A 25,421-nucleotide genomic window follows, 5' to 3' on the forward strand; every position below is an offset into this window, starting at 1 on the left:
TTGAGACTGAGTCTAACTCCAACCCGAGAAAAGAGATGCTCTGAACCGGAGTGAGCTTGCTCTTTTCCCAGTTGACCTGAAGCCCCAAGCGGCTGAGGTGCCGGGGCACCTGGTCTCTGTGTGTGCATAGTAACTCTCGAGAGTGTGCTAGGATGAGCCAGTCGTCGAGGTAGTTGAGAATGCGGATGCCGGCTACTCGTGAGCGGGCAAGGGCCGCTTCTGCGACCTTCGTGGAAGACGCGAGGGACAGAGACAGGCCGAAGGGGAGGACTTTGTACTGAAACGCCTGGCCGTCGAATGCGAACCGTGAAGAAGGGTCGGTGCCGTAGCAGAATTGAGACGCGGAAGTACGCTGCCCTTCAGGTCTACCGCTGCGAACCAATCTAGATGCTGAACACCAGCCAGAATATTTCTCTGCGTGAGCATTTTGAACGGGAGTTTTAACAAGGCCCGATTGAAAACTCGCGAGGTCCAGGATTGGCCGTAAGCCACCGCCTTTCTTGGGTACAATGAAGTAAGGGTTGTAGAAACCCTTCCTCATTTCGGTTGGAGGGACGGGCTCTACCGCGCTCTTGGCTAAGAGGGTCGCGATTTCGCGCGCAGGGAACTGGCATGCTCGCCGTGTACTGCGGAAGCGGACGCTCCTGAAGGGGGCGGAGCCGGGCAAACTGAATTGCGTGAATCGAAGTCGAATGGTCCGTGCAGCCAGCGTGATGCGTTGGGAAGCTTAAAGCCACGCTTCCCAGCTCTGCGCTAGGGGCACCAAAGGGACGAGTATTTTGGACGTACCCGGCAGGGCCTCGCAGCGGGGCGGAACAGGTAATGCAGCGTCGGGCGGCTTCGTTTCGGCCTGAGGCTGAGGTAGCCCTACCTCCTGGCGTGGCCGCCCCGTACTCCCATCCAAGCCCTGTAGGACAACATCCTCGCTCAACGCGAAGGCCTACAGTGCGGCTGGACGCGTTGCCTCCGCCCTGCATGTGATGGCCTTCCTGCAAGTCCACCAGGCCAAAGCACTCAGAAGCATGCACGGGGGTGGACCTGATCCTGATGTGCTGCAGGAACTGCGCTCAGCGACCGACCTCGTCCTGAGAGCGATGAAGGCCACAGCGCAGGCACTCGGACAGGCGATGGCCACCCTAGTGGTCCAAGAACGCCATCTCTGGCTCAATCTGGTCGAGATGCGTGAGGCTGACAAGAAACGCTTCCTGGACGCACCTGTCTCCCAGATTGGCCTTTTCGGCGACACCGTCGAGGACTTCACCCAACAGTTCTCCGTGGTGAAGAAGCAGACGGAGGCCATCTCTCACATCATGCCCCGCTGCACACCTGCCGCTACGGGCCTACAGTGCGGCTGGACGCATGCCTCCGCCCTGCATGTGATGGCCTTCCTGCAAGTCCACCAGGCCAAAGCACTCAGAAGCATGCACGGGGGTGGACCTGATCCTGATGTGCTGCAGGAACTGCGCTCAGCGACCGACCTCGTCCTGAGAGCGATGAAGGCCACAGCGCAGGCACTCGGACAGGCGATGGCCACCCTAGTGGTCCAAGAACGCCATCTCTGGCTCAATCTGGTCGAGATGCGTGAGGCTGACAAGAACCGCTTCCTGGACGCACCTGTCTCCCAGATTGGCCTTTTCGGCGACACCGTCGAGGACTTCGCCCAACAGTTCTCCGTGGTGAAGAAGCAGACGGAGGCCATCTCTCACATCATGCCCCGCTGCACACCTGCCGCTACGGGCCCTGCCCCGTCTGCTCGCCCCCCTGCAGCGAAGAAACCAGCTCCTGCTCCGCCCCAACCCGGGCCCAGCTCTCAGCCCCAGCGTCGAGCACCCCGCGAGGTAGGGCTACCGGGGCATAGATGGTACGCAACTGCCCTATCGACCTGGGGAATCGCCCCGTATCCGTGGCGCTCTCCGCCGTCGAGGGTGGTGAGAGTGGAGCGGGTGGCACCTAGACGAGCACCCCACGCTCACGGCGGCCCGGGAAAGCATGTCAGACATCTGAGCGTCGGCCTCAGCCTGGGCCTGCTGGCCCGAAGGCGGCAGTCCAGGGGAGTCCTCGGCATCAGACATCACACTCTCCGATGCAGCGGCGAGCTCATCTGCTTCGGGCTCGGAGGATAGACAGCCAGGCCGTGAGGCGAGCCGCTATCGCCGCGAAAGCATGGACGGGGACCAGAGAGCGTGTCGGGGAACGGGAGGTTCGCGGGGGGCTACCCGGCGAAACTGCACCCGCTGCCGCCCCCAAATCGCCCCCAGCGCAAACCGCATCGTCCTCAATCCCATGGGAAGAAGGAACAATGCGGAGCAATGCAGGGTGCAGCTGGGGTGGCATGCTTTCAGTTGAAAGCAAGCCGCGACCGCAACGTGGTCATGGTCATGTTCTCGCAGTGAGAACATGAACCATCCACAAACGCCGCCTCGGTGTGATCGCGGCCAAAACACACGAGACAGCGCCTGTGGCCGTCTGAAGCGGAGAGACTTCTACCGCATCCAGGAACAACACAGGGGCGGAAGGGCATCTTGAAAAATACGCGTCCTGAAAAGGACGTTCAACGCCGCTGTGTTTTGCTCTTTTAGAGAAATTACTCTTTTAATAGAAATTTGCTCTTTTAAATACACAATGTGTGTGTGTGTGTGTGTCTGCGCTGTCGAAGCGCTCAGGGGCAACAAAGCACGCCGTGCAATGTGAAGGAGAAAGCCGCTGTTGTGCGCCGTCAAGATCCAACAGCATGCAGATCGCCAGAGGAAACAGGAACGTTAGTGGTGTGTAACTCGCAGCAAACTGCAGACAGACCATCGGCTCGAAGAAATTTTCTGAATGAACTCCCGTATTTGCGCCGCTTAAATACCTGTATGTCCGGGGCGGACATGCAAATACCGGCTGCCAACTCTCATTGGCCTTTTTTCATAGATCAGAGGTGGATATCGGCGCTCAAGAGAGACCCCTAGTGTCGCTTCTCCAACACAACGTGGAGAGAGCGACAGAAGGGGAACATCTTTACTTCAGTTCTGCGGAAGAAGGAAAGTCATACACATCTGGGATGGCTTAAAGGTAGGTTAATCATTAGAGAATTCGATTTTTTTGGGTAAACAAACCCCCCAATGATTAAAAGTACAGTCTAATGCTCTCTTTGTTTCTTCCAACATAAACAAGGGTGTCTGTTTAAAAGTATGAACCAAATGACCCCTACAAGACTGCCAGCCTAACATCACATGCTAAAAACGTATCTAAGACAAGTAGACGGTGGGCCGAGGGCCCGTATCTGCTTTACTTTTCGAAATGGAAGATCCCCATGGAGGGAGAACCTGAATTTGTAAAGTTGGGACGGTTGTTTTATTCTCAACGATATGAAAAGTGTTGCCACTCCCATTTATTGCACATTTTCCCCCGAAATCATAATGCATGACCGTAAATATGCAGGCAAACGCGGTTGCCTACTATATCAGTCGAGCCAATAGCGTGGCAAGATAATGACATAGGACTATTATTAACCAATCAGATGTAGCTTATTTAGAACAGCTGTTACACGGATGATTCAGCTGTCAGACACGAGCAGCATCTGCGGCGGCAGCAGCACAGTGACTATCGCCAAGGACATTGTTTTTGTGATTGTAAGTATTCATTTAATTAGAATATGATATCTATAAAAAAAAATGTGTTTTGTACACTGTGTTGTTCAAACGTATGTAAGCGTCTCGTTAGTGTCGTTTTAAGTAGGGTAGTTTCAGCTGGCTAACTAGCAGTAGCTAGCATCATGCGATTACATATTTGATTTGGTGTAAAGTTTAAATACTTAATTCTAACGGTAACACTTCGTCCATCTCACATAGGCTACAGCTCCACTGTATGTCCGCGGATAATTACCTTCGACTGTTTTGCAAACGTTCGCCAAAAACTCAAGGTAAACATGAACCTCTTGATGGTTAAGACATATTTAATTATCAGTTACATCTGACATAACATTAAAGGGTCAGCAAGCAGCCAATATTATAACCGGAGAGCTAAGAGCTCAAGAAGAACGGCATGTAATAGAAATAAGATTAAACTATCTAAGAACAGAGGCTATCAAACAGAGCAGAGTTATAATGTACATAAACATCGTTCAGATTTACTTCTGCAGGAGTAGCCAACACACACACCCCTCCCCACATGTGTATTTACAAAACCACATGTGCCCTAGTCATCTTCAAGTGACTTATTGTCAGTTTACACACTGACAGAGGTTTGTACATGGCAGCTCATGCAGTTTACATGAGCATTTACCCTTAACACAATTTGTTTTTTTACATGAGCAGTGCACAAGTTCCAGTATGGCCTCTGGAGCTGGCGGAAGTGTCATCCAGTCCACTCCGTAGAAATCTCCTACCATCTTCCAGCCATGATTTACAGGAGGAGGAATGTCTGGCATGCACTCAAGACTCCTCCTGTGTACTGCAGCCTGATAGCTTGCCTGCTGGACCTTCATTTGCAGTTTCTTCAACTAATACTGCCTTCTCTCTTCTCCTTTGTGCTCGTTCTATCATTGTAATATTTGTGAAATGGCTGTAGCACTCCCTGTGGTAGCCAATGTTAGCTGGTTTGACTAACTGGTTTGTAGGTTCCTGGCTTTGTAACTTGTATGCCTGTACTGCCTCTTCTGCTATAAGACTTTCTCTGCATTCAAGGTCTTTCCACAGAAACACAGATTTAATAAATTTCTCCCAACTTATGTCTGTGAAAGGAATGGTGGGTCCATTTCCCTCACATATATGCATGCAGCACTTCATGATTTTGCCATTTCTTCCACAGTAGAAATGTGCGGGAAAAAGAGTATTGTCTGGCTCGTTTTTATCATAGACATAATAAATACATAGACGCCCAATTGCCCGCTGGAGCGTACGTCAAAGGTGCCGCCACATTGTGGGGGGCAACTTTCCCATAACTTTCATACCGGGAATTGAGAAAAATGTGTTTCGTGTGCTGCTTGGGGCTGTACAAATCACCACACAATTGAAAACATGTCTCGAGGAATTACCTTTCACAAGCAAGACTGAACATTTGTTTCTGGTTGTATTTGGCCATTATAGAATTAGAAATTTCAAAATACTACTGTTATTGTGTCACGAAATGTAGTTTTAATAGTTTTTCAGTCGACAATGTAGTTGTCTAAAGCTCAAATCTATGGTTTATTCATAAAGATAGAGCCTATTTAAAATTTTGATCTGACGCTTTTGGAGTGAGAGATCCAGGCGCCAGCTCATGTACCCCACCTGGAACAGCCTTACCTCGGCTAGTGCTTCTGACGTTTGCCGCTGGCTCTGATGTCTAGTGGTTAAACATGAGATATAATTCGTCTTGTGTATATCTAACGGGAAATCTTTGGTCTCATTAATCTATAATTTGTTCCTTGGCAAATCGTTTTGGCTGAGGGCAAAGTGAAGTTTCATAACTTTATATTTAGGCTATTTTAACGTTGTATCCTGCTGTAGATGTCTATGGTTTTTATGATGTTGTGTTTCCAAGCAATACCATGGATCAAATGTGTGAAATCAGAACGGTATATTTATTAAAGATTACAACGAAATGACAGGACATCGTATGACAAAAGATGGTTACATAAAATAAAAACAGTGAAAATGCATAACGTTACCTCTACATTCACATTTTGTGTCAAACTGAATATGTAGCATAAGTGGGCAAAATGAGTTAACAAGTTCAATCTTTCCTGGGCTAAAATCACTTCTCGAAAAGATGTGCACAGACAGCAACTTCATATCAGCGCGCCAGTGTGTTGACAAACGCGTCACCAACACCGACACTTTCCCACGCACGCTATTGGATGAAGGCAACAAATACGTCATGGATGTCGGACCCCACACATAGCCGCCTGTTCTATTCGCCGGGAAAATAACCTGGAGAAAGTTATCGATATTATAGTAATGTGCAAAGTATGTGAGTGGCAACAATTTTTATTTGCTTTGTTGAGAAGTGTAGTGGTTATATATAAAAAACTGGGTTATCCACCCCCACAGATCGTCTGAAAACACGAATTCTCCCCTCAGCCCACCGTCTAAACAGAGAGAGATCGAACAGATTTTCTTTGTATTCTCTTTTTAGCTGGACACAAAACTAATGCTTTTCTCATCTCTCCAAAATTCACAAAATGAACTTTTCATGTGCAGAAAAATATCAGGAAATCTCATCTTAATCCAGGAACTTTGACACAACCACAAAACTTACTTTACTGTAATTTTATTTTACACGCAATCTATGTCAAAGTGCCTAGAACTCTCATGATAACCTGATAATAACCCTAAACATTGTGGTATAATGATACAGTCATGCCTTACCCATGTTCTAAAATCAATGAAGTATGATCCATTATGATTTCTAACTAGCACGTTGAATATTCATGAAAGTATGTCATATTTACTATCATTGAGTTTCATTTTTCATGTCTCGAATGCTAATGGAGGTTATGTTAATATCTATATTATTTAACGTATTAATGATATTACAATACATGAATAAAACATGCTCTTTTTTTGAGCGGGAGACTGAGACGATTTGAGAACGATGCTCATAAATCACCTTTGAAAAGAGAGGGAAAGAGGTGAAAATGTGACATAGCTCAAGACACCTTTGGGGTGTGACCATGATCAACTCAAAATCTCCCCACCTTGTACAACAGTGTTCTTTTCCTCTCCGGGAAAGTTCTCTGTGTTCGAAACTGCTTACTGTCAGTATAGGTACTGATTTTGATGGAGGATGCACTTATCTGCTGGAAAAACAGTATGTACTTTTAGGTATGTATGCGAGTAATATGAATACATTTTGGACATACTTTGGCATCGTCCCGTGACCCGAATATATGATGTAATAACGACAACCGATAAAACGATCTGCTTTGGTTTTGTTAAACAAGTACCATTAAAGCACAAGGAACACTTATAATACTTACAGTTGAGAAGAAGAGGCGACTGCATCATGATTCAGCACTGTTCCTTTAAATTCAGTGTTTCGAATGTGACGTCACCTCAATTCCCAAGGGATTGTGGAATCGTTAAGTGTCCAGTCGATCTGCATTTACAAGTCTCGCTGAACAAATTATGTCAATATGTAAATCTGTTTGCGTTTCTATGACAGCTGAAGAGAGTGAGCCACCTATCGAGTCAATAAACAAGGAGGAACAGACTTTTTTTTTCATTCGATAGGAAAAACATACGATTTTATGAAGAAAGTGTTTTAGAATATAATTTTAAAATAATTAGTAATGGAATTACTTTTTCAATTAAATAATCTGTAAATTCAGTAATCTGATTAAATTGTTTAGACAAGTAATTAGTAATTTGTAGAAATACTTTTTGAGTAACTTACCCAAAACTGGTTATAAGTTTATTTACGGTAAAACATTTTTACAACTTTGATAATGTTCTGTAATTGTTGATAGGTTATAAACCTTTAATAAGAAGTTTAAGCTTATAAATGTTAAATACTATAAATAATATTTAAATAATAATAAATGTAAATTTCTAAATAATAAAATTACCTATTTTCTTCTCAGAAATCACAACAAACGCTGATTTAAGAGTATCAGTACTGGTATTATAATATCGGCGATGTTGGCCTTGGTTTTTACTTGGTACCGGATTGAAAAGAAAGAGTATAGCTGAGTATTTAGCAGGTACCACTTCTATTAAAATTAATGTGAGAAACTGAAATGCCCAATAGCCAACTGATGTAGAAAAGGACGTATGCATAACCTTTTAGATACAGACGTCGCCTCTCAGTTTACTCGAGAACGCGCATGCGCATTTACCAAAGTCATTCTAGCAAGTCAGTCCACTGTCGGCCATTTTCGGAATGCTCTCGGGATGCTATTTCCAGTCATACCAGTGCAGCTCCTATCTACTTGAATGAGGAATGACTGATGAACGACTATAAATGCCTATTGGCTCTTTTAAGTGCAAGGAAGGACTTCTTTTCTACATCCGTTAACCGTTGGGCGCACAGATCTCCTTGGTTGGGCGATCCAATTTCTCCCATCCATTTAAATAGAAGTGGCCCGTCTTTTCGAAAGAGTATCTGGCAGATTGAAATAGCGTTTTTAATAGTGATCTGAGCTAAAGACGCACAATTTATGAAACTATCGTTTCTCAGATTATACTGCTGATTTTTAAACCGTGTGGGGATTTTGGTCTATAGGAGCTATACTTCTGTGTCGCTTGTTCACAAAGAAAATAGTCTGCCAAAAATGGCCACCGAGTGGACTGACTTACCTTGATAAGTTCGCCCATCACCAACGTGCTCAGAAGATTGCCCCGCCCTCAACACAAGCATCAATAGAGATTGCAAATGTGACGTCATCGTGACGTTTTACCAGTGGTGAACGCAAAGCATTTTGGGAATCCGCGGCACAAACAGTAGGCGCCAGACTTGATTGCATGGTGGGAAGAACGCAGTGTTCAAGATGCAGTCTACCTGCTGTGTTATAAACTGCAATATTCGTTCTCACGATATTAGTGGCATAAAGCTTAAGAACGGAAAATCCTTTTATCGTTTTCCAGCGTGGAAAAATAATAATACAAGCCATGTTTCAGAGGTGACAAAAAGGCGACGAATGGCATGGATAGCAGCAGTAAGGAGGCCCAAGATTACCTTCGATAACACTCCACCACACATGATGGTGTGTTCAAAGCATTTTCACAAAGGTAAGTTACAATTACTCTCTGTAAATGTTATGTTGTGGGCAAATAACCAGCGTGTTTTGTTTGATTTAACCAGACCATTATATTTGACGTTAGGCCAATGTTAACTGTTAACTAGCATGAAATAGCTAGAAAATGTTGTACATCTAGGCTACATAGCAATTTATTTGGTGACTGTTTGCAGGCAAACCTGCCTATGAAATGTTGGAGTGTGATCCTGACTGGGCCCCTTCTCTGTACCTCGGCCATACTGAGGTCAAAGCTACGAACACAGACCGGTTCAAGCGGTTTAGGAGAAGAGCCACGAGGTCACAACAACACCATCGCCAGGCACTGACTACACTGGTCCTGAGGCTGAGTTGGAAGCTCACATGAATCAACCCCCATCGCCAGGCACTGACCACACTGGTCCTGAGGCTGAGTTGGATAATGCAGCACCTTTATACCCAGGTAAATAGTAAAATAATACAATATATGTTGCCCCCTGTGTATATCTAATCTGGATTACTTTGGATTAAAGGTTGTGATATGACACAATTTATTTTTATTGTTACTGTCAGACAACACTACACCTGCAACTGAGATGGAAGGTCCCGTGAATCCACCCCCATCGCCGGGCACTGATATTAAAGAAAGTGTTACCCTTGTGGGTGCTACACTGAAAATACCTGCCTTCACCAGGGGCCACAGACCAGGAAGTTAGCTCATGTCAGGATCCACGTGGAGCGAGTGATCGGGTGTATGCGCTCTAAGTTTAACATATTAAATGACACAATACTTCTGGGATTTGGGGTGCCTTGAGAGGTGGAGGATAAGACTTAGCTGGATATAATTTTGGTTTGGGAGTGCTGTGCTTTGACCAATATGTGTCCAAGTATTGTTGTGAAGCCGTCGTGTTAGAATTATACACCATGCTCACATCTAATATGTAAATATGTTTTTTTTTTTTTTTTTCAAAAGATTTTGTAATGTCACTTCTCACATGTAATGATTTTTAGCCATCTCTGTAAATAAAATACACAAAGACTGAATTAAATTCTGCCTCCTTTGTCTGTATTAAGGAAGAATTGTGCAAAATCAGTGTTATTTGGTTGCAAACACAATTACATAACTTAAATAGTAGTAACAACCAACTTAATTTCAGTTTCTTTATATATATAACATGTAAATAAATTTAGATGAATACATTTACATTATAAATAGACCATAGAAAAGATAACTGGAAATGTATGAGGTAGGTTGTGGGTGATAAGTCACAGACATGAGCATGTATGCACTAACACTTAATATCATGTAGTCGTGTATGTGTATATATATGTATATATATATATATATATATATATACACGACTACATGATATTAAGTGTTAGTGCATACATGCACATGTCTGTGGGTATATATATGGGTGCTGGAAGTTGGGCAACAGGTTGATGTCCCCTGACCAGTCCCTGTGCTCGTAAGGATCCAGTCCTTTGATTCCCTTTATTTTCTCGTCATACCTCGTCTTTGCATTAGGATTTAGTTTTAGGCGGTGTGGTCCGACAATGTTTTCTTTAGACCGCTGCATTTTGTAGGATTATATTCTGTTTTTCACGCTAATTTTTTATTATTTTCATGCCAGAACAGCCTGCTATGCGATGCCAGCCCATATAAACGGGCCAAACATACCCATAATCCTTTGCGTTCTGATGACGTTGCCGCCCATTTGGTCACATGTCTTAGCAATCTCTATAGCAACATCAAACGCAAATGCTGACGGTAGTTTGAGTTAACGCACCAAAGAAATATCGGCAATGAACAGAAAGATAATTCAAAACCTCGCCGAAACGTTATGCAAACATGTCAAACACTGTAGGTATCTAAAACCTTTTTACGTCTATTACAGTTTGGAATGCCAGTTGATATCGATATTCTTTTTAGAAAGATTGATTGCAGCTTTTACCCAGTTAGGTCCTGCCTTTTAAAGTGAGGAGTTACAGTAAATATCTTTTATTGCCTTTCTTTCTGTAATGAGTTGCCTAATAACATCAGTGAGGTTTTCATTATTTTAGATTCAGTCTTCTGTCAAGTAGGTTAATACTGTGATCATGCTGTAGTTAATAAAACAGAGGCGGAGTGTCTAATAAGAGCGTTCAACGGTCTGCTGGAAGAGCAGGAGGAGAGAATAGCAGGTCATGGACTGGACCGAGTCCAGTTTCGAAATATACTGCACAATACATTCGGAATGACTGACGATATGATGATGGATAGAGGTAAGTTCCTGATCTGGATGAGGCGATTAATTAGTGGCATATTCTGTGATCCTTTGTAGCCTAATAAATAGTACAATATAATAATTATATAGTGTAATGAAGGCATTTTTCTTAAAGTTAGGTAGGGAAAAGTTGTCACTTTGCTTTTAAATTAATTACAATATTTGCAACTGGTTTGATATTTGTGTACTTTACCTTTAACAATTTAGCATTTTATAATTGTTTTACTACTTAATTTTAGGTGAAACGGCCAATAATATACTGTTGACTAGTAACTTACTAGTTATTCACTGGAGTAAAAGTGTGTCAAAGCGTGTTACGCAGGTCTTCCCTACTTGGTAGTGTGGCAAATATAGTTTTATATATATATATATATATATATATATATATATATCATAATATTGCAAATATACAGCTCTGGATAAAATTAAGAGACCACTGTAAAATTACCAGTTTCTCTGAATGTATTATTTATAGATATGTGATATGTGAGTAAAATGAACATTTATGTTTTAATCTATAAAGTTCTGACAAATTTCTCACAAATTTCAAATAAAAATATTGTCATTTAGAGCATTTATTTGCCGTAAATGACAACTGGTCAAAATAGCAAAAAAGATGCAGTGTTTTCAGACCTCGAATAATGCAAAGAAAACAAGTTCATATAAATGTTTATACAACACAATAACAATGTTTTAACTTTATTCAGAAACCAATATTTGGTACCCTGATTTTCAGTCACAGCTTTCATGCGTCTTTGCATGCTCTCTACCAGTCTTTCACATTGCTGTGACTTTATGCCACTCCTGGCGCAAAAATTCAAGCAGCTCGGCTTTGTTTGATGGCTTATGGCCATCCATCTTCTTCTTGATCACTTTCCAGAGGTTTTCAATGGGGTTCGGTCTGGAGATTGGGCTGGCCATGACAGAGTCTTGATCCAGTGGTCTTCCATCCACACCTTGATTGACTTGGCTGTGTGGTGTGGTATGGAGCATTGTCCTGTTGGAGAAACCAATCCTCAGAGTTGGGGAACATTGTCAGAGCAAGGAAGCAAGTTTTCTTCCAGGATAATCTTGTATGTGGCTTGATTCATGCGTCCTTCACAAAGACGAATCTGCCCAATTCCAGCCTTGCTGAAGCATCCCCAGATCATCACTGATCCTACACCTGGCCATCTAATGGTTAGACAGAGTCCTGGAGAGGCCTTCAAGCCACAGTGTCTCGCATCAGGTGGAGGAGAGATGTTGGTATGCGGTGCCTTTTTACGCCATATGTAGTGCTGCGAGTTCTTCCCAAACAATTCAACCTTAGTTTCATCAGTCCACAAACCTTTTTCCCAGTAGCATTGTGAAATGTCAAGGTGTTCTTTGGCAAACTTCAGGTGCCCAGAAATATTTTTTTTGTTGGAAAGCACAAAGCAGCTGCTTCGTGGTGGACACCTTGCCTGTTTAATGTTTTCCGTATAGTAGAATCATGAACAGAGACGTTAACCAGTTCCAATGATTCCTTCAAGCCCCCCCTTTTTTTTTGGGTTTTGAGGCACCTTTAAATATAGTTCACAAAACCAAAGTGGCACAGCTGTAAATACCTGAAGAACTGAGATCTGGGAATCCTAAAATGTTGAACAATATTTTCAAAGGATTTCAAGCCATGCTCGAGGAAACATTTAAATAAATGTCCGAATTAAACACTCCGGTCACATTTGTTCATACCACATGCAAATGTGAGATAACGGGGTGTAACTTAACTTCTCCGGTTACTTTAATAGAAATGTTTTGCATCTTTTTTACCTCACTGAGCATTCTGTAGTGTGCCCTTTGAGTCATCTTGGCTGGATGGCCACTTCTAGGGAGAGTAGTCACAGTACTAAATTGTCTCCATTTATAGACAATTTGTGGACAGATGAATATCCATGCTCTTCGAGATAACTTTGTAACCCTTTCCAGCTTTATGCAAAGCAAAATGTCTTGATCGTAGGTCCTCTGAGTTTTATAAGTTACTCTAACCCACACTTCGGAAAAAAATTACTGCATTTTCTATATTAACCTTTTGTTTCAGTTTTTCGTGCATTTGACAAGGACAATGACAGCTATGTAAGTGTCAAAGAGTGGGTTGAAGGTCTGTCTATCTTCTTACGTGGGACATTAGAAGAAAAAATTAAATGTAAGTTCTTTATATTTACACTTAATGTGATGAGCATGATGGTTACTTAATGTCATGTACTATATCTCATGTATATGCAAAGACTGTTTTGACATTTATGACCTAAATGGTGATGGATACATCTCACGGGAGGAGATGTTTCATATGCTGAAAGACAGCCTCATTAGGCAACCCACTGAAGAGGATCCAGATGAGGGCATTAAGGATCTTGTGGAGATTGCCTTGAAGAAAATGGTATTTCTATATGCATGTCAAAAAGAAAAACACTTTATTTCACAATAGGAATGAAACTTCACATTAAAAGTCATTAAATTAACTAATAACTTTGTAGTTGGATTACACCCAACACTGTCCAAAACACTTTAAACAACCAATCCTTGTTTTCATTCCTGTCAAGAATCAAATATGGAGGACAATGAATCAAGTTCATATTATACCATTACCAAGTATTAATGCCTTACAAATTGTTCTATACAGGATTGTGATCACGACGGGAGAGTTTCTTTTACTGATTTTGAGAAGACTATAAGAGATGAAAACCTTTTACTAGAGGGTTTTGGCAACTGCCTTCCAGATGCCAAGGTACAAACACAAGCAACTACCTTGCCTAAGCAGTTACATACTTGTGCGTGTAAAATGTATTATCATTTCGAAGACCAGGCCCTACATTTTTTGTTTTGTTTTGCAGAGCATACTGGCATTCGAGGAACATGCATTCCAAGAACCACATGGACACTGAAATGCATAATTGAATTATACATGAAATAGAAATGATTTGTCAAACATTGTGTCTGAAACTGAAATACATTTTCAACATACTAGTCCATGTAAGACTATATAATGAGTTGCAGAGGAAATCAGAATATTTTTATTAAATTCTTCTGCGTGGCTTTGCAGTAGTGGTCTTCCCTTGTATAGGTTTTATCTCTGGTACAGATGCAACCTAAATAAAAGAATAAAACAAATTATCAACATATTTCAGTATTAATGTTGCTGCAGTTTTTAAAATCAAAATAATAATAAAATGTATACTGCATCCCCACAACAAAACAAATCTCAAACATGAGCCTTAACATTGTTTATCAGTAAAACAGGGTAGGCTATATGCAAGTTTGAAATATTCAAGACATGTTTCTCACTCACACACACACTATTATATAAATAGATGCAAATTAGAGGTTGACCGAAATTGGATTATTATTATTATTTTTTTTTAATTGTTAGCCTATATTAAATGTTCTTAGTCTTTTCTTCCTGTGATGGGGAAATTCCAGATGCACTTTATGGTTGGGGGTGGGCAGATTTGATTCATAGTGTGGAACTTTTAACTTTAAAGGCACTTTAACTTAAATGACAATCTGAATTAAAGGGGGGAAAAAATACTTTTTATAAGTTTAATTCAGTAAAGAAATTCACTGCAAAAATCCTAATGTTCAAGTGTTTTTGTCTTGTTTTCCATTTAAAATTGTGCACTGACTGCACAGAGAAATGCCAGTTTCAAAGTTTGCAGTTATTTACATGACCTGCTTCCTTATTATTTGAACTTTATTAAAGCTATAATGCATTAAATATAACTGTATTAAAGATGTAATTCCGGGGTGTTTCCTTTAAAGATGCTTGACACGCAAGTTTTGCTTCAGCTGAGCAGCAGCTCCATCTCCATTTATTCCACAACGAGAGTGCTTCTGCATTTACTTAATTTTGCATTATAATTCCCTCATATTTTGCGATCTACATCACCTGAGCATCTGGAAAACACTCACAAGCCCCCGTATGCTAGGAGAAAATACAACAGTGCCGCATTTTCACTCTGAAGGATACAGCACATGCATTTAATTAAATCACATTCTTTTGAAGTTTGGTAATCACATTAGGTCATATCACGATTCCTGTTTTTCCCACCTCAAAATTTAAGAACTTTTAAATCATTTTTTTTACATTTCAAAAGATTTTTGTTGTATCATTTAAGATTTAAGGCTATGTCTACATTAATCCGGATACATTTAAAAAAAAAAAAAATGGCATTTTCGTTTCAAAATACTCTCCATTCACAATAGTGTTTTCTGAAATGTATGAAAATGCTTAAATCATGTTACTGTGCACGCAGAAAATCCATGTTGCATGTACGGCCTGAAATGCAATTGTCCTTGTGTTCTGTCGCTGGACACCAATTCTGAGTAAATTTCCTGTTGCAGGAACGTAACGTGATGGATGTACAAAATTTACAAAAATTTAAACAACGCTATCAAAGTGAGAATCAACTACAACAGCATCGCTATAACATGGGTCACCATCTTGATTGTTTTGGTTAGATAGATCACATGACTGCGTCACATGACAACAAATACATCATCATTTACAGATATAGCAGTTTTCACTGTCCACACTACAATGCGAAAACAGCGTTTTCAAATGTATCCACTTTGGAATGCGTTTTAAAAAAGCTCAGTTTTCATGAAGAAAAATGCCATCTCAGTGTGGACGGAAGGCCAAAACGGAGAGAAAAAGATGCGTTTTCAAACGAAAACGTATTAGTGTGGACAAGGCCTAAGACTTTTTATGACCTTAAATTTGGGGGAACTGAATTTAAGGGTGTTTTCACACTAGCACATTTGATGCGCAACAGAGTTCGAATAACGTCAAAGATTGGTTGGTTTGGGTGGAGTGAACGCTGTTTTCCGAACTCGGGTGCACACCCACAAACCGCACCGGAGTCCACATTAAAAGGTGGTTTGGGGTACGGTTCATGTGAACTCCAGAGCAGTTTGCTGCTAATATGAATGCAATCATACCAAATTGTGGAAGTGAACCCTTATTGATGATGAAAGTCATGTCTTTGCAGGCTCCCGTTCACAATTATTTTAGTTTAATACATTTCTCATACCAGCTTGCGTCCACATAAATTACCTTCAGAAAGCAGCTCACATTCTTCACTATTGCAATGATTACGCTGGCTCACGGCAGACAAACGCCAATATTCTTCTCATCATTGCACATTCAATGCATTCGTGACAGACAAATATAATTGTCATTTTGTCCATGTAATGTTTTGGTGGTAAATTCAAAATGATTAATACATTAATAACTCAGCGAAGCCAATGTCTTCTTGAGTTGTTGCCTAGTTACAGTAGTAAACAGCTGCCACTTGTACTCATGTTGATGATGTATTCAGACTACGGTTCAGACCCAAAAAATATGATTTGAACAGAGACCAGCAGGTGAGGAAACAAACTCTGGTTTGGTCCAAGCGATCGAACCAAGTGTGAAAGCACCCTATGACATACTTTTTAAAGATCCACAGGAACCCTGAATATGCCATAATGTGGAATTATATACCTGTACATAGTGGGAATAAAACAAAGAAACTAACCTTTGTCATTGTTTGACGGATTAAATTGGCAGTTAAATTTAACGAATTATCCTCCATGTCCACTTTGGGCAGTTCTGGTAGTTTTGGACCAATCATTGGCTCATTTTTGTCCACATCAGTCAAAAATAATGTTTGTTCTTCTAATTTTCTTTTTCTGTTTTCTAAATGTGTAGTCCTTGGCATAAATCTAATAGATGGTTGCAGGTTCTTATGCTTTTGGCTTAAATCTCTGCCTTGAAAAATGCTTGAAGATGAGCAGGGTGTAATCTGTTTTGCAGTGTCTGTTACAGGAAGGCTGAAATGGTGCAGAGAGCCCATATTATCCTCTATAGGTAATGTCCTTTCAGTTGTCCTCTGCAATTGTAATGGATGTTTATGAGGAAGATCCTCCCTAGGTGGCAAAGGCAGCAAGGGAAATCCCAAATAGTTGGAGTTTACATTTTCCCCTTTGGGTTTTTCATAGTCTTTCTGGAACTTGGGTGCAGAAGCTGCTGGTGTGTCTGTCCTTGGAAGCTCTGCACTCTCATTTTGTTGCTGATCATTTTGTTTTGCTAAAGAAAAGAAAAAAATTAAATCACATAAGACACATGGATTTTGGCAACAGATTTTCAGAAAGACACTTAATTAGGCCTCTTGTCTAAGTACAAATCAGATGTAATAAGAGAATGAAAATTATGTCATCATTTACTCACTCTTACACTGCTCCATACCATTTGACTTGCTTTTTTTCATGAAACACAACACTGTGTGGGGCCTAGGTAGCTCAGCAATTAAAAACGCTGACTACCACACCTGGACTTGCAAGTTCAAATCCAAGGTGTGCTGAGTGACTCCAGCCAGGTCCCCATAGCAACCAAATTGGCTTGTTGCTAGGGAGGGTAGAGTCACATTGGGTAACCTCCTTGTGGTCACTATAATGTGTGGTTCTCTCTCGGTGGGGAGTTGTGCATGGATGTCGCAGAGAATATCATGAAGCCTACACACGTCTCTGCAGTAACGAGCTCAAAACGCCACGTGAAAAGATGCGTGGATTGACGATTTCAGACGTGGAGGCAACTGATTTTCATCCTCCACCACCCGGATTGAAGCGAGTCACTGCACCACCACGAGGACCTTGAGCGCATTGAGAATTGGGCATTGCAAATTGGGAAGAAAAAAAATCTTATGGACTACATTTATGATACATATATGGTGCTTTGTTATTTTGGAGCCAAGACCCAAGTTTGACAGTCCAGTCCTTGTTCACTTTCATTAACCATTTTTACATTATCGGGCCAATGCGAGTCAGGGCTATCTACTTGCCTGCCGGGGCCAATAGCCTCGGACCTCGAGCTACAAGACCAAAACCGATCTGCTTTCACACCATTGAGCTAATAACTCAGCAGCAATGTCCAGAAACCCACTCTTAATACACCACTGTGGTGCCAATGTCACACACCCTGAAAAGTGCAATCAATCCCAGAACAACAGCAAAGGACCTTGTGAAGGTGCTGGAGGAAACAGGTAGACAAGTATAAATATACATTGTAAAACAAGTCCTATATTTAACTGTTTGCCCATAATGACCATCGTTATATTTGGAGGAAAAAGGGTGGGGCTTGCAAGCCGAAGTACACCATCCCAACCGTGAAGCATGTGGGTGGCAGCATCATGTTGTTGGGGTGCTTTGCTGCAGGAGGGACTGGTGGACTTCACAAAATAGATTGAATCATGAGGAAGGACCAGCATCTCCCATTAATTGTCTAGATTCTGGCAGCCCGCCACAGTCTAATTTGCCCTGCCACGGTCTCATAATGAACCGAAAACATTTTTACACTTCTCATCTAAAATATTTTTGCACTTCTCGGTCTCATAATAACATAAAATAAAAGGTTGTGTTTTGCGCTTCCTCTCGCACGCCAGTCAGCTCCACACCGTTGCTGTAAACTCATGCGCGCACGCACACACACTTGCAGATACAGTGAGGAAAATAAGTATTTGAACACCCTGCTATTTTGCAAGTTCTCCCACTTGGAAATCATGGAGGGGTCTGAAATTGTCATCGTAGGTGCATGTCCACTGTGAGAGACATAATCTAAAAAAAAAAATCCAGAAATCACAATGTATGATTTTTTAACTATTTATTTGTATGATACAGCTGCAAATAAGTATTTGAATACCTGTCTATCAGCTAGAATTCTGACCCTCAAAGACCTGTTAGTCTGCCTTTAAAATGTCCACCTCCACTCCATTTATTATCCTAAATTAGATGCACCTGTTTGAGGTCGTTAGCTGCATAAAGACACCTGTCCACCCCATACAATCAGTAAGAATCCAACTACTAACATGGCCAAGACCAAAGAGCTGTCCAAAGACACTAGAGACAAAATTGTACACCTCCACAAGGCTGGAAAGGGCTATGGGGAAATTGCCAAGCAGCTTGGTGAAAAAAGGTCCACTGTTGGAGCAATCATTAGAAAATGGAAGAAGCTAAACATGACTGTCAATCTCCCTCGGACTGGGGCTCCATGCAAGATCTCACCTCGTGGGGTCTCAATGATCCTGAGAAAGGTGAGAAATCAGCCCAGAACTACACGGGAGGAGCTGGTCAATGACCTGAAAAGAGCTGGGACCACCGTTTCCAAGGTTACTGTTGGCAATACACTAAGACGTCATGGTTTGAAATCATGCATGGCACGGAAGGTTACCCTGCTTAAACCAGCACATGTCAAGGCCCGTCTTAAGTTTGCCAATGACCATTTGGATGATCCAGAGGAGTCATGGGAGAAAGTCATGTGGTCAGATGAGACCAAAATAGAACTTTTTGGTCATAATTCCACTAAACGTGTTTGGAGGAAGAAGAATGATGAGTACCATCCCAAGAACACCATCCCTACTGTGAAGCATGGGGGTGGTAGCATCATGCTTTGGGGGTGTTTTTCTGCTCATGGGACAGGGCGACTGCACTGGATGACCGGGGCCATGTATTGCAAGATTTTGGGGAACAACCTCCTTCCCTCAGTTAGAGCATTGAAGATGGGTCGAGGCTGGGTCTTCCAACATGACAATGACCCGAAGCACACAGCCAGGATAACCAAGGAGTGGCTCTGTAAGAAGCATATCAAGGTTCTGGCGTGGCCTAGCCAGTCTCCAGACCTAAACCCAATAGAGAATCTTTGGAGGGAGCTCAAACTCCGTGTTTCTCAGCGACAGCCCAGAAACCTGACTGATCTAGAGAAGATCTGTGTGGAGGAGTGGGCCAAAATCCCTCCTGCAGTGTGTGCAAACCTGGTGAAAAACTACAGGAAACGTTTGACCTCTGTAATTGCAAACAAAGGCTACTGTACCAAATATTAACATTGATTTTCTCAGGTGTTCAAATACTTATTTGCAGCTGTATCATACAAATAAATAGTTAAAAAATCATACATTGTAATTTCTGGATTTTATTTTTTTTAGATTATGTCTCTCACAGTGGACATGCACCTACGATGACAATTTCAGACCCCTCCATGATTTCTAAGTGGGAGAACTTGCAAAATAGCAGGGTGTTCAAATACTTATTTTCCTCACTGTATATCCACTGGAGTATACCTGGATCTGTCTAACGTTAATTGGTTGAGGAGGATGACAAATCTTTGTGGTAAGTAATGTCCAGCCCTCTACATTGCAAGTAAATCACTCGCATATACGAGTAAACTTTGCATTATGCGACCAAAAAACTGTTATTAGCCACTGGCAAGTAAATATTAACATTTCACTCACCAGTGATAGAGTTGTGTAGTTTTGAAGCACAGATTCCCTTTTACTGAATGAAAAGCAGTTGATTAAGTGTGCCCTGATCCACGATGGAGGATGGTATGTTTTGTTATGTTAACTCTATACTCTGCTTGAAAGCTTCACTTTATTTAGTTGACCAGCTACTGGAAGCTTGCTTCTAAACAACCAGGCCAATTTAACTGTTACACTGATTTTTGTATAAAAATCACTATGCGTCTACTGCTTTATGCAGCACAATGAGCTAGTAGCTAACAGCTAGAGGTTGTGTTATTGTTTTGGTCAGTTTGTGTTGTGTTTAAGTTGATGTCACGGCAGTAGAGGCGGCGCAACTATGATGATCAACCTATAATCCCACCCACGTTGAGGTGGCACTAAACTGCAGTGGAAATGCAAGCTCAGAAAAGTAAAAAGAGTACAGTTGAACCGTAACATGTAGTGGAAAATTGCCATTTAAAATGGATCAATTTTCCAACGGGGAGCAGGCCCCGGATAATTTTTTTTGCGATTCACAGCTCCAAATGTTGTGTTTCATGGAAGACATAAAGTCATAAAACATGGGAATGATATTTGTTTATGGGATCACAAATGAGTAGAAAACCTCTACAAACTTAAAATATCAAACCTTACATGATTTTTGGCTCACTCTGTTAACGAATCTCCTCCTATCCTGTAACTTCTGCCTCGTCTCTTCCACAGTTTCATACTCGGGTGCATAACAGACATGCAGTTGTCCCCCAAAGAAGCTCTTTTCATCCGTATGTCGTTTAGCTGCCCTGCAAAATTACATTTGGAAACATAAGTGAAAAATCACAAGTGGTGATCCTACTTGCTATCACAAGCTCACTTTATAATCTACACTTACCTTGCACTTGTAAACTTTTGGAATTTGAATAAGTAGACTTCAGTGAATTGCTCTGCTGGATACTCATCAAGTACTCTGTATTCCTCTATCACTCCATAGAGAGCAAAGAGCTGCACCAGCTCTGTCATCACTCCTATGGCATGCACTCCTTGCACTAACAGGAACCGTGACTCCAAGTTGACTGTATAAACCTGGAAACGGAGATTCAGCCATGTAAATACTATTATAACTTATTTGACTGTGTTTCAAACACTCAAGCTGACTTCCTAGATAATACTTTTTGGGATCCTATTGATTTCTGCCAAGTAAGGTAAGGTAAGCTAAAATGGTGGAGTACTGGCAAAAAAAAAAAAAAACGCGATATAAAAGAAACAGTTAATAAACAGACCTTAACTGCTTTGTGGCGTCTTCCCTCTCTGTACTTAAGCCGTGTTTGAGCAACATTTTGTTGCTCATGGTGTTTATATACTTTATGTGTATCCCAAACAGACGGGTTAGTTACTGCACTGTCCATTTGAGGTGCGTGAAGTCAGCGACCAGCATTCGGATTTACAAAATACAAGTCTAGAGTCAAAACACAAGTCTTCATCTTCTTCTTCTTCTTTCGTTTATTGGCGCGTTGCATTCTTAGTGCATATCGCCACCTACCTTTGCTGTTATGCAGTCATGATTTCTTATGATCAGATTTTCCTTATTATTATTATTTCCTTTGCTTCTTTCGCACATATTCATCCTTATTTACTTTTTTGATGCTCCATCTCATTCCATCTCCTATAGCCCGCCTGGCGCTGCGTGTTCAGCTCCTCCAGACTGGACTATAAAATCTAGAATAGATCAAACCATCCTTATTCTATACTAAATCCTTTCACTTAATCCAGTATTATACACAGTGGTTAAATTGGCTTTTGTAGGGAGGGGGAGCCCTTATTTACGGTGAATGGTCATCATCATGTTTTTACACCAAAGGGGCTCTTTTTCCAGTATTAATGTGTAAGTTAGGGTTGAGTAGTTATTCAAACAAAGACAAATACTTTACAATTCACTTATTTTATTATTATTTTTTATTTGTGCAATTTAGAAACGTTGAAGTCCCTTCGCACCTGTATGTTAATGTAACTCTTGCAGTAATTATTTATCATATTCATGCTGCCTGTGTTATTCTGTTGAGTGTTGAAAAACATCGAGGAGAAACGCATCATGACAAGTTTTAGAAAGAAAAAAAAAAGAGTAAACTCGTCCGCTTTGCGACAAACATTAGTCGTTCTATACATTTTTTTTTTTTTTTTTTTTATTATTATTAAAACTGAATAATAAATTAACAGGGAAGTAGAGATGGCAAAATAAATGTATAATCTCCGCCTTTATTGAGTTTTGTAATGCCTGATAGAAAAGTATCTATCTTTGAGAGCAATATAATACTTTAGGCAATTGCAGAATAGTCCCATTAGTCACAGATACACTTCAGAAAATTGAGTACACAACTATTTCTGGGCTTAAAAGTTACAACAAACCAAATCAATGCAGAACATTGTATCTCAAAAGCATTACAATGTGGCCCCCTATGCACTACTTAAAGCCCGATGTGGCCCCTTTACCAAAATAGTTACAAATATTAATAATTACACACATCACCTTTACAAATTTGTTTCAGGATTTTACACCTAGTAAAAGTAAAATGTTTCAGTTTCATATGAAATACTCTAAAGGTAGAATTATTAGAATTATTATTAGACATCAACAGTGGCCGTTTAAAGTTTCAAGATGTGTTTCAGCTAGTATTTATTTTTCATAAATACATTAATTTATTATTATTATTTAAGACTATAGCACACTGACCTAACCATGGTAATGAGGAGCCTTTCCTTCTGTGTAATATGTGTATAAATATGTAATATTATGTAATAAATGAGATAATAATGGGCCCATATTAAGTACAGTTTCTGTAGATTTTGACATCAACAACAAAAATAATGTCACATGATGCATGTCCTTGTACCGGAAAACCATGAACAAATCTATGCAACATAAAAGGAAATGCAACCCAGGATACATTAAATACAGGTTATGTTTAATCTATGGCAGGACGACACAGAGACGTTTCCAGCATTGAAGGACATCCGGGGCTTAGCCCAGACCATTTTATTTTCACACTAGCAACCACTTCCCTGTAGTCCAAAGCTGGTGAGAGGGTATTCTTTGAGTTTTGCTCTGGCTGGGCCTGTTTCTACAGTTCCTAAATCTTCCACTCTAGTACTATCCTCAACATCCTCTCTCCTCCCTGAATCATCTGTGATGCAAAAGAACAGATACAAGCACATAACTTATTGCAAATCAGCTTCAAACAACTAATTCATCAAGTGCTACATATTTCAAATTGTAGACCAATACCATTGAAGAAAATGTATTGGGAAGAGCAGATCAGTGGGATTGCCCTAATATCTATCATGATTCTTGAATTTTCATGTACATTAACATAAAGTCATCACAAAAGAGTTATATTATAGTGAGTAAAGTGAAGCAAAAAAATTTTTTTTATATAAATAATTTATATTTTTTGACATAAATAGTCAAAATCATGTATAAGATCCTAAGTTAAAGCAATACATGAATGATTTTAGTCTAAGTTCATTGACACACCATGGGCATCGAACTGTATATAATTCTCCATGTTCATCTGTCAAAATCCTTTCATTAGGATCATTGAGATAAACAATGTTTCACTTTTAACTTTCTCTAAAGTTAAGTGACTGATTAATTGTTACCAGTTTCCATGCCTGATTCTGGCACATCTTTGCTACCCTCAAAGTGTATATATACAACAAACTAATATCACAAAACAAGTCACACATACATTTTGTTAATGCTTATTGGTTATCCTTAGCGAAAACAACACCTGATAAACAAGAAAATTATGCTATGAATGGGACTCGAACTGCGGACGACGGCGTGAGAGGACATTGAACTAACCACGAGGCCGGAGGCCATAAGATATCATAATAGGCGGTAGTGGATGTCTTGAGGTTTAGCCTACTGTGGGTGAAAGCCAGCTAGATGATGACAAAAACAAATGAGAATTCTTACCCACTGACTTCTTTCGGAAATTTTAGAAGCCTCATTTGCTTCATTTTTGCTGTCTTTCCTGCTAACTGCTGTTAACTCGCCACTAAGTAAAGTAAGTTGATGTCAGCTCCTCCCCTACCTGCTGCATATTCAACAGAGAGGAAGAAATGGAGTCGCCCATAGGCTACCGACAGCAAAGGAACTTATTCTATAGGCTAGATTATGCCTATGTCTATTTTTACAGGCTGTATGCTATATGTGCAGAGCCAAAACACAATGAAATAAGGCAACTTATGATTTCGGAGGTTTACATAGGCTTTTGTCCGGTTTCATATTTGTCAGTCAACTTTTCAAAATTCATTCGGGGCTACACTCAAAACATTCAAAATCGGCTGCCGCCGCCTCTGAAGGAGACGGAGCTGAGCTCCGTCAGGGTGTGTTGTGGACCTGAGGAGGCGCTGAGCTGCGCTCCGGCCCAATTTAACCTCTGATTATACATATATTTCATTAATATTCTATATCCTTCTCTATCCTTATTAAACTCATAACCTAACAAATATGCCAAATCCCTATTAACCTATATAGTATACTAGATTATACCCGAATTTACTGAATAATTAATTTTTATTATTATTAAATTATAAATATATTGAAAAGTTATATTTATTTAAAATGAAATTGGCATTTTAAATACATTTACATTTACTGTATATATTGTGTATGTTATATTGTCTACCATACACCTACTATTAGGGTGGCAAGTAAATGAACAATAGTAGGCCTAAAACATACATTTTATTGCCCTCCACTGATAGATTGTAATATCATTTTCAATATTAATGTAAAGTATTTACAAAATGACCTACCGTAAACATCTCAATTAATTGCATTACAATGTAATTAATATAATATACATGGATCTATAATTACAAACAAATTAATAAATCCTAAATGTGTACTGGGAATGATTCCTTTCCTGGACTTCAGCTGCAAGGTGCAGCATAACACATATAAAGCAACATATGCTACATGAACCTTGACTTTTTACACACTTTATATATACACTTTCTGTCTAATCAAAATTGATAATTATTATGTTATTTGTTCACAGTGTATGGCTTAGCAAAAACTAATAAATGACATCTAAGGAACTCTGATAGGTTACCAGGAAAAGTGTTTCAAAGGCATGAAAGTTTCCAGAGGACATTATAAATAAAAAAAAAGTCATGTTTAGACTTTCTAGAGCTGGCTATTCTCCAACATTG

The 25,421-nt window shown here is 40.6% G+C and overlaps 2 protein-coding genes and 1 long non-coding RNA gene across 4 annotated transcripts; 2 read left to right on the top strand and 1 right to left on the bottom strand.

Annotated features, from left to right (window-relative positions):
• Positions 1-8,417: 8,417 nt before the first annotated feature.
• On the top strand, positions 8,418-9,707 carry LOC127619760 (uncharacterized). The gene is made up of 3 exons (XR_007967611.1): positions 8,418-8,693; positions 8,875-9,140; positions 9,251-9,707. It is a non-coding gene; the product is annotated as an uncharacterized LOC127619760 (long non-coding RNA).
• A 740-nt stretch (positions 9,708-10,447) lies between these two features.
• Positions 10,448-13,914, top strand: LOC127619755 (calaxin-like). 2 transcript variants are annotated; one of them, XM_052092736.1, is made up of 6 exons: positions 10,448-10,541; positions 10,787-10,942; positions 13,001-13,105; positions 13,188-13,339; positions 13,583-13,687; positions 13,794-13,914. In XM_052092736.1, the coding sequence occupies exons 1-6, from the start codon at positions 10,484-10,486 to the stop codon at positions 13,842-13,844; spliced, it is 627 nt and encodes a 208-aa protein (XP_051948696.1). In that variant the 5' UTR covers positions 10,448-10,483; the 3' UTR covers positions 13,845-13,914. The 2 variants fall into 2 exon arrangements, with proteins under 2 accessions (XP_051948696.1, XP_051948695.1); XM_052092735.1 differs by having other exon boundaries at positions 13,583-13,873.
• Positions 13,830-21,633, bottom strand: rbm48 (RNA binding motif protein 48). The gene is made up of 5 exons (XM_052092731.1): positions 21,485-21,633; positions 21,097-21,287; positions 20,862-21,007; positions 16,476-17,026; positions 13,830-14,048 (listed from the first exon to the last, which is right to left on the bottom strand). Exons 1-5 carry the CDS (start codon positions 21,608-21,610, stop codon positions 13,977-13,979), a joined length of 1,086 nt encoding a protein of 361 aa, XP_051948691.1. The 5' UTR covers positions 21,611-21,633; the 3' UTR covers positions 13,830-13,976.
• Positions 21,634-25,421: the final 3,788 nt, after the last annotated feature.

The sequence above is a fragment of the Xyrauchen texanus genome, chromosome 26 (genome assembly GCF_025860055.1).
Source record: "Xyrauchen texanus isolate HMW12.3.18 chromosome 26, RBS_HiC_50CHRs, whole genome shotgun sequence".
NCBI lineage: Eukaryota > Metazoa > Chordata > Actinopteri > Cypriniformes > Catostomidae > Xyrauchen > Xyrauchen texanus.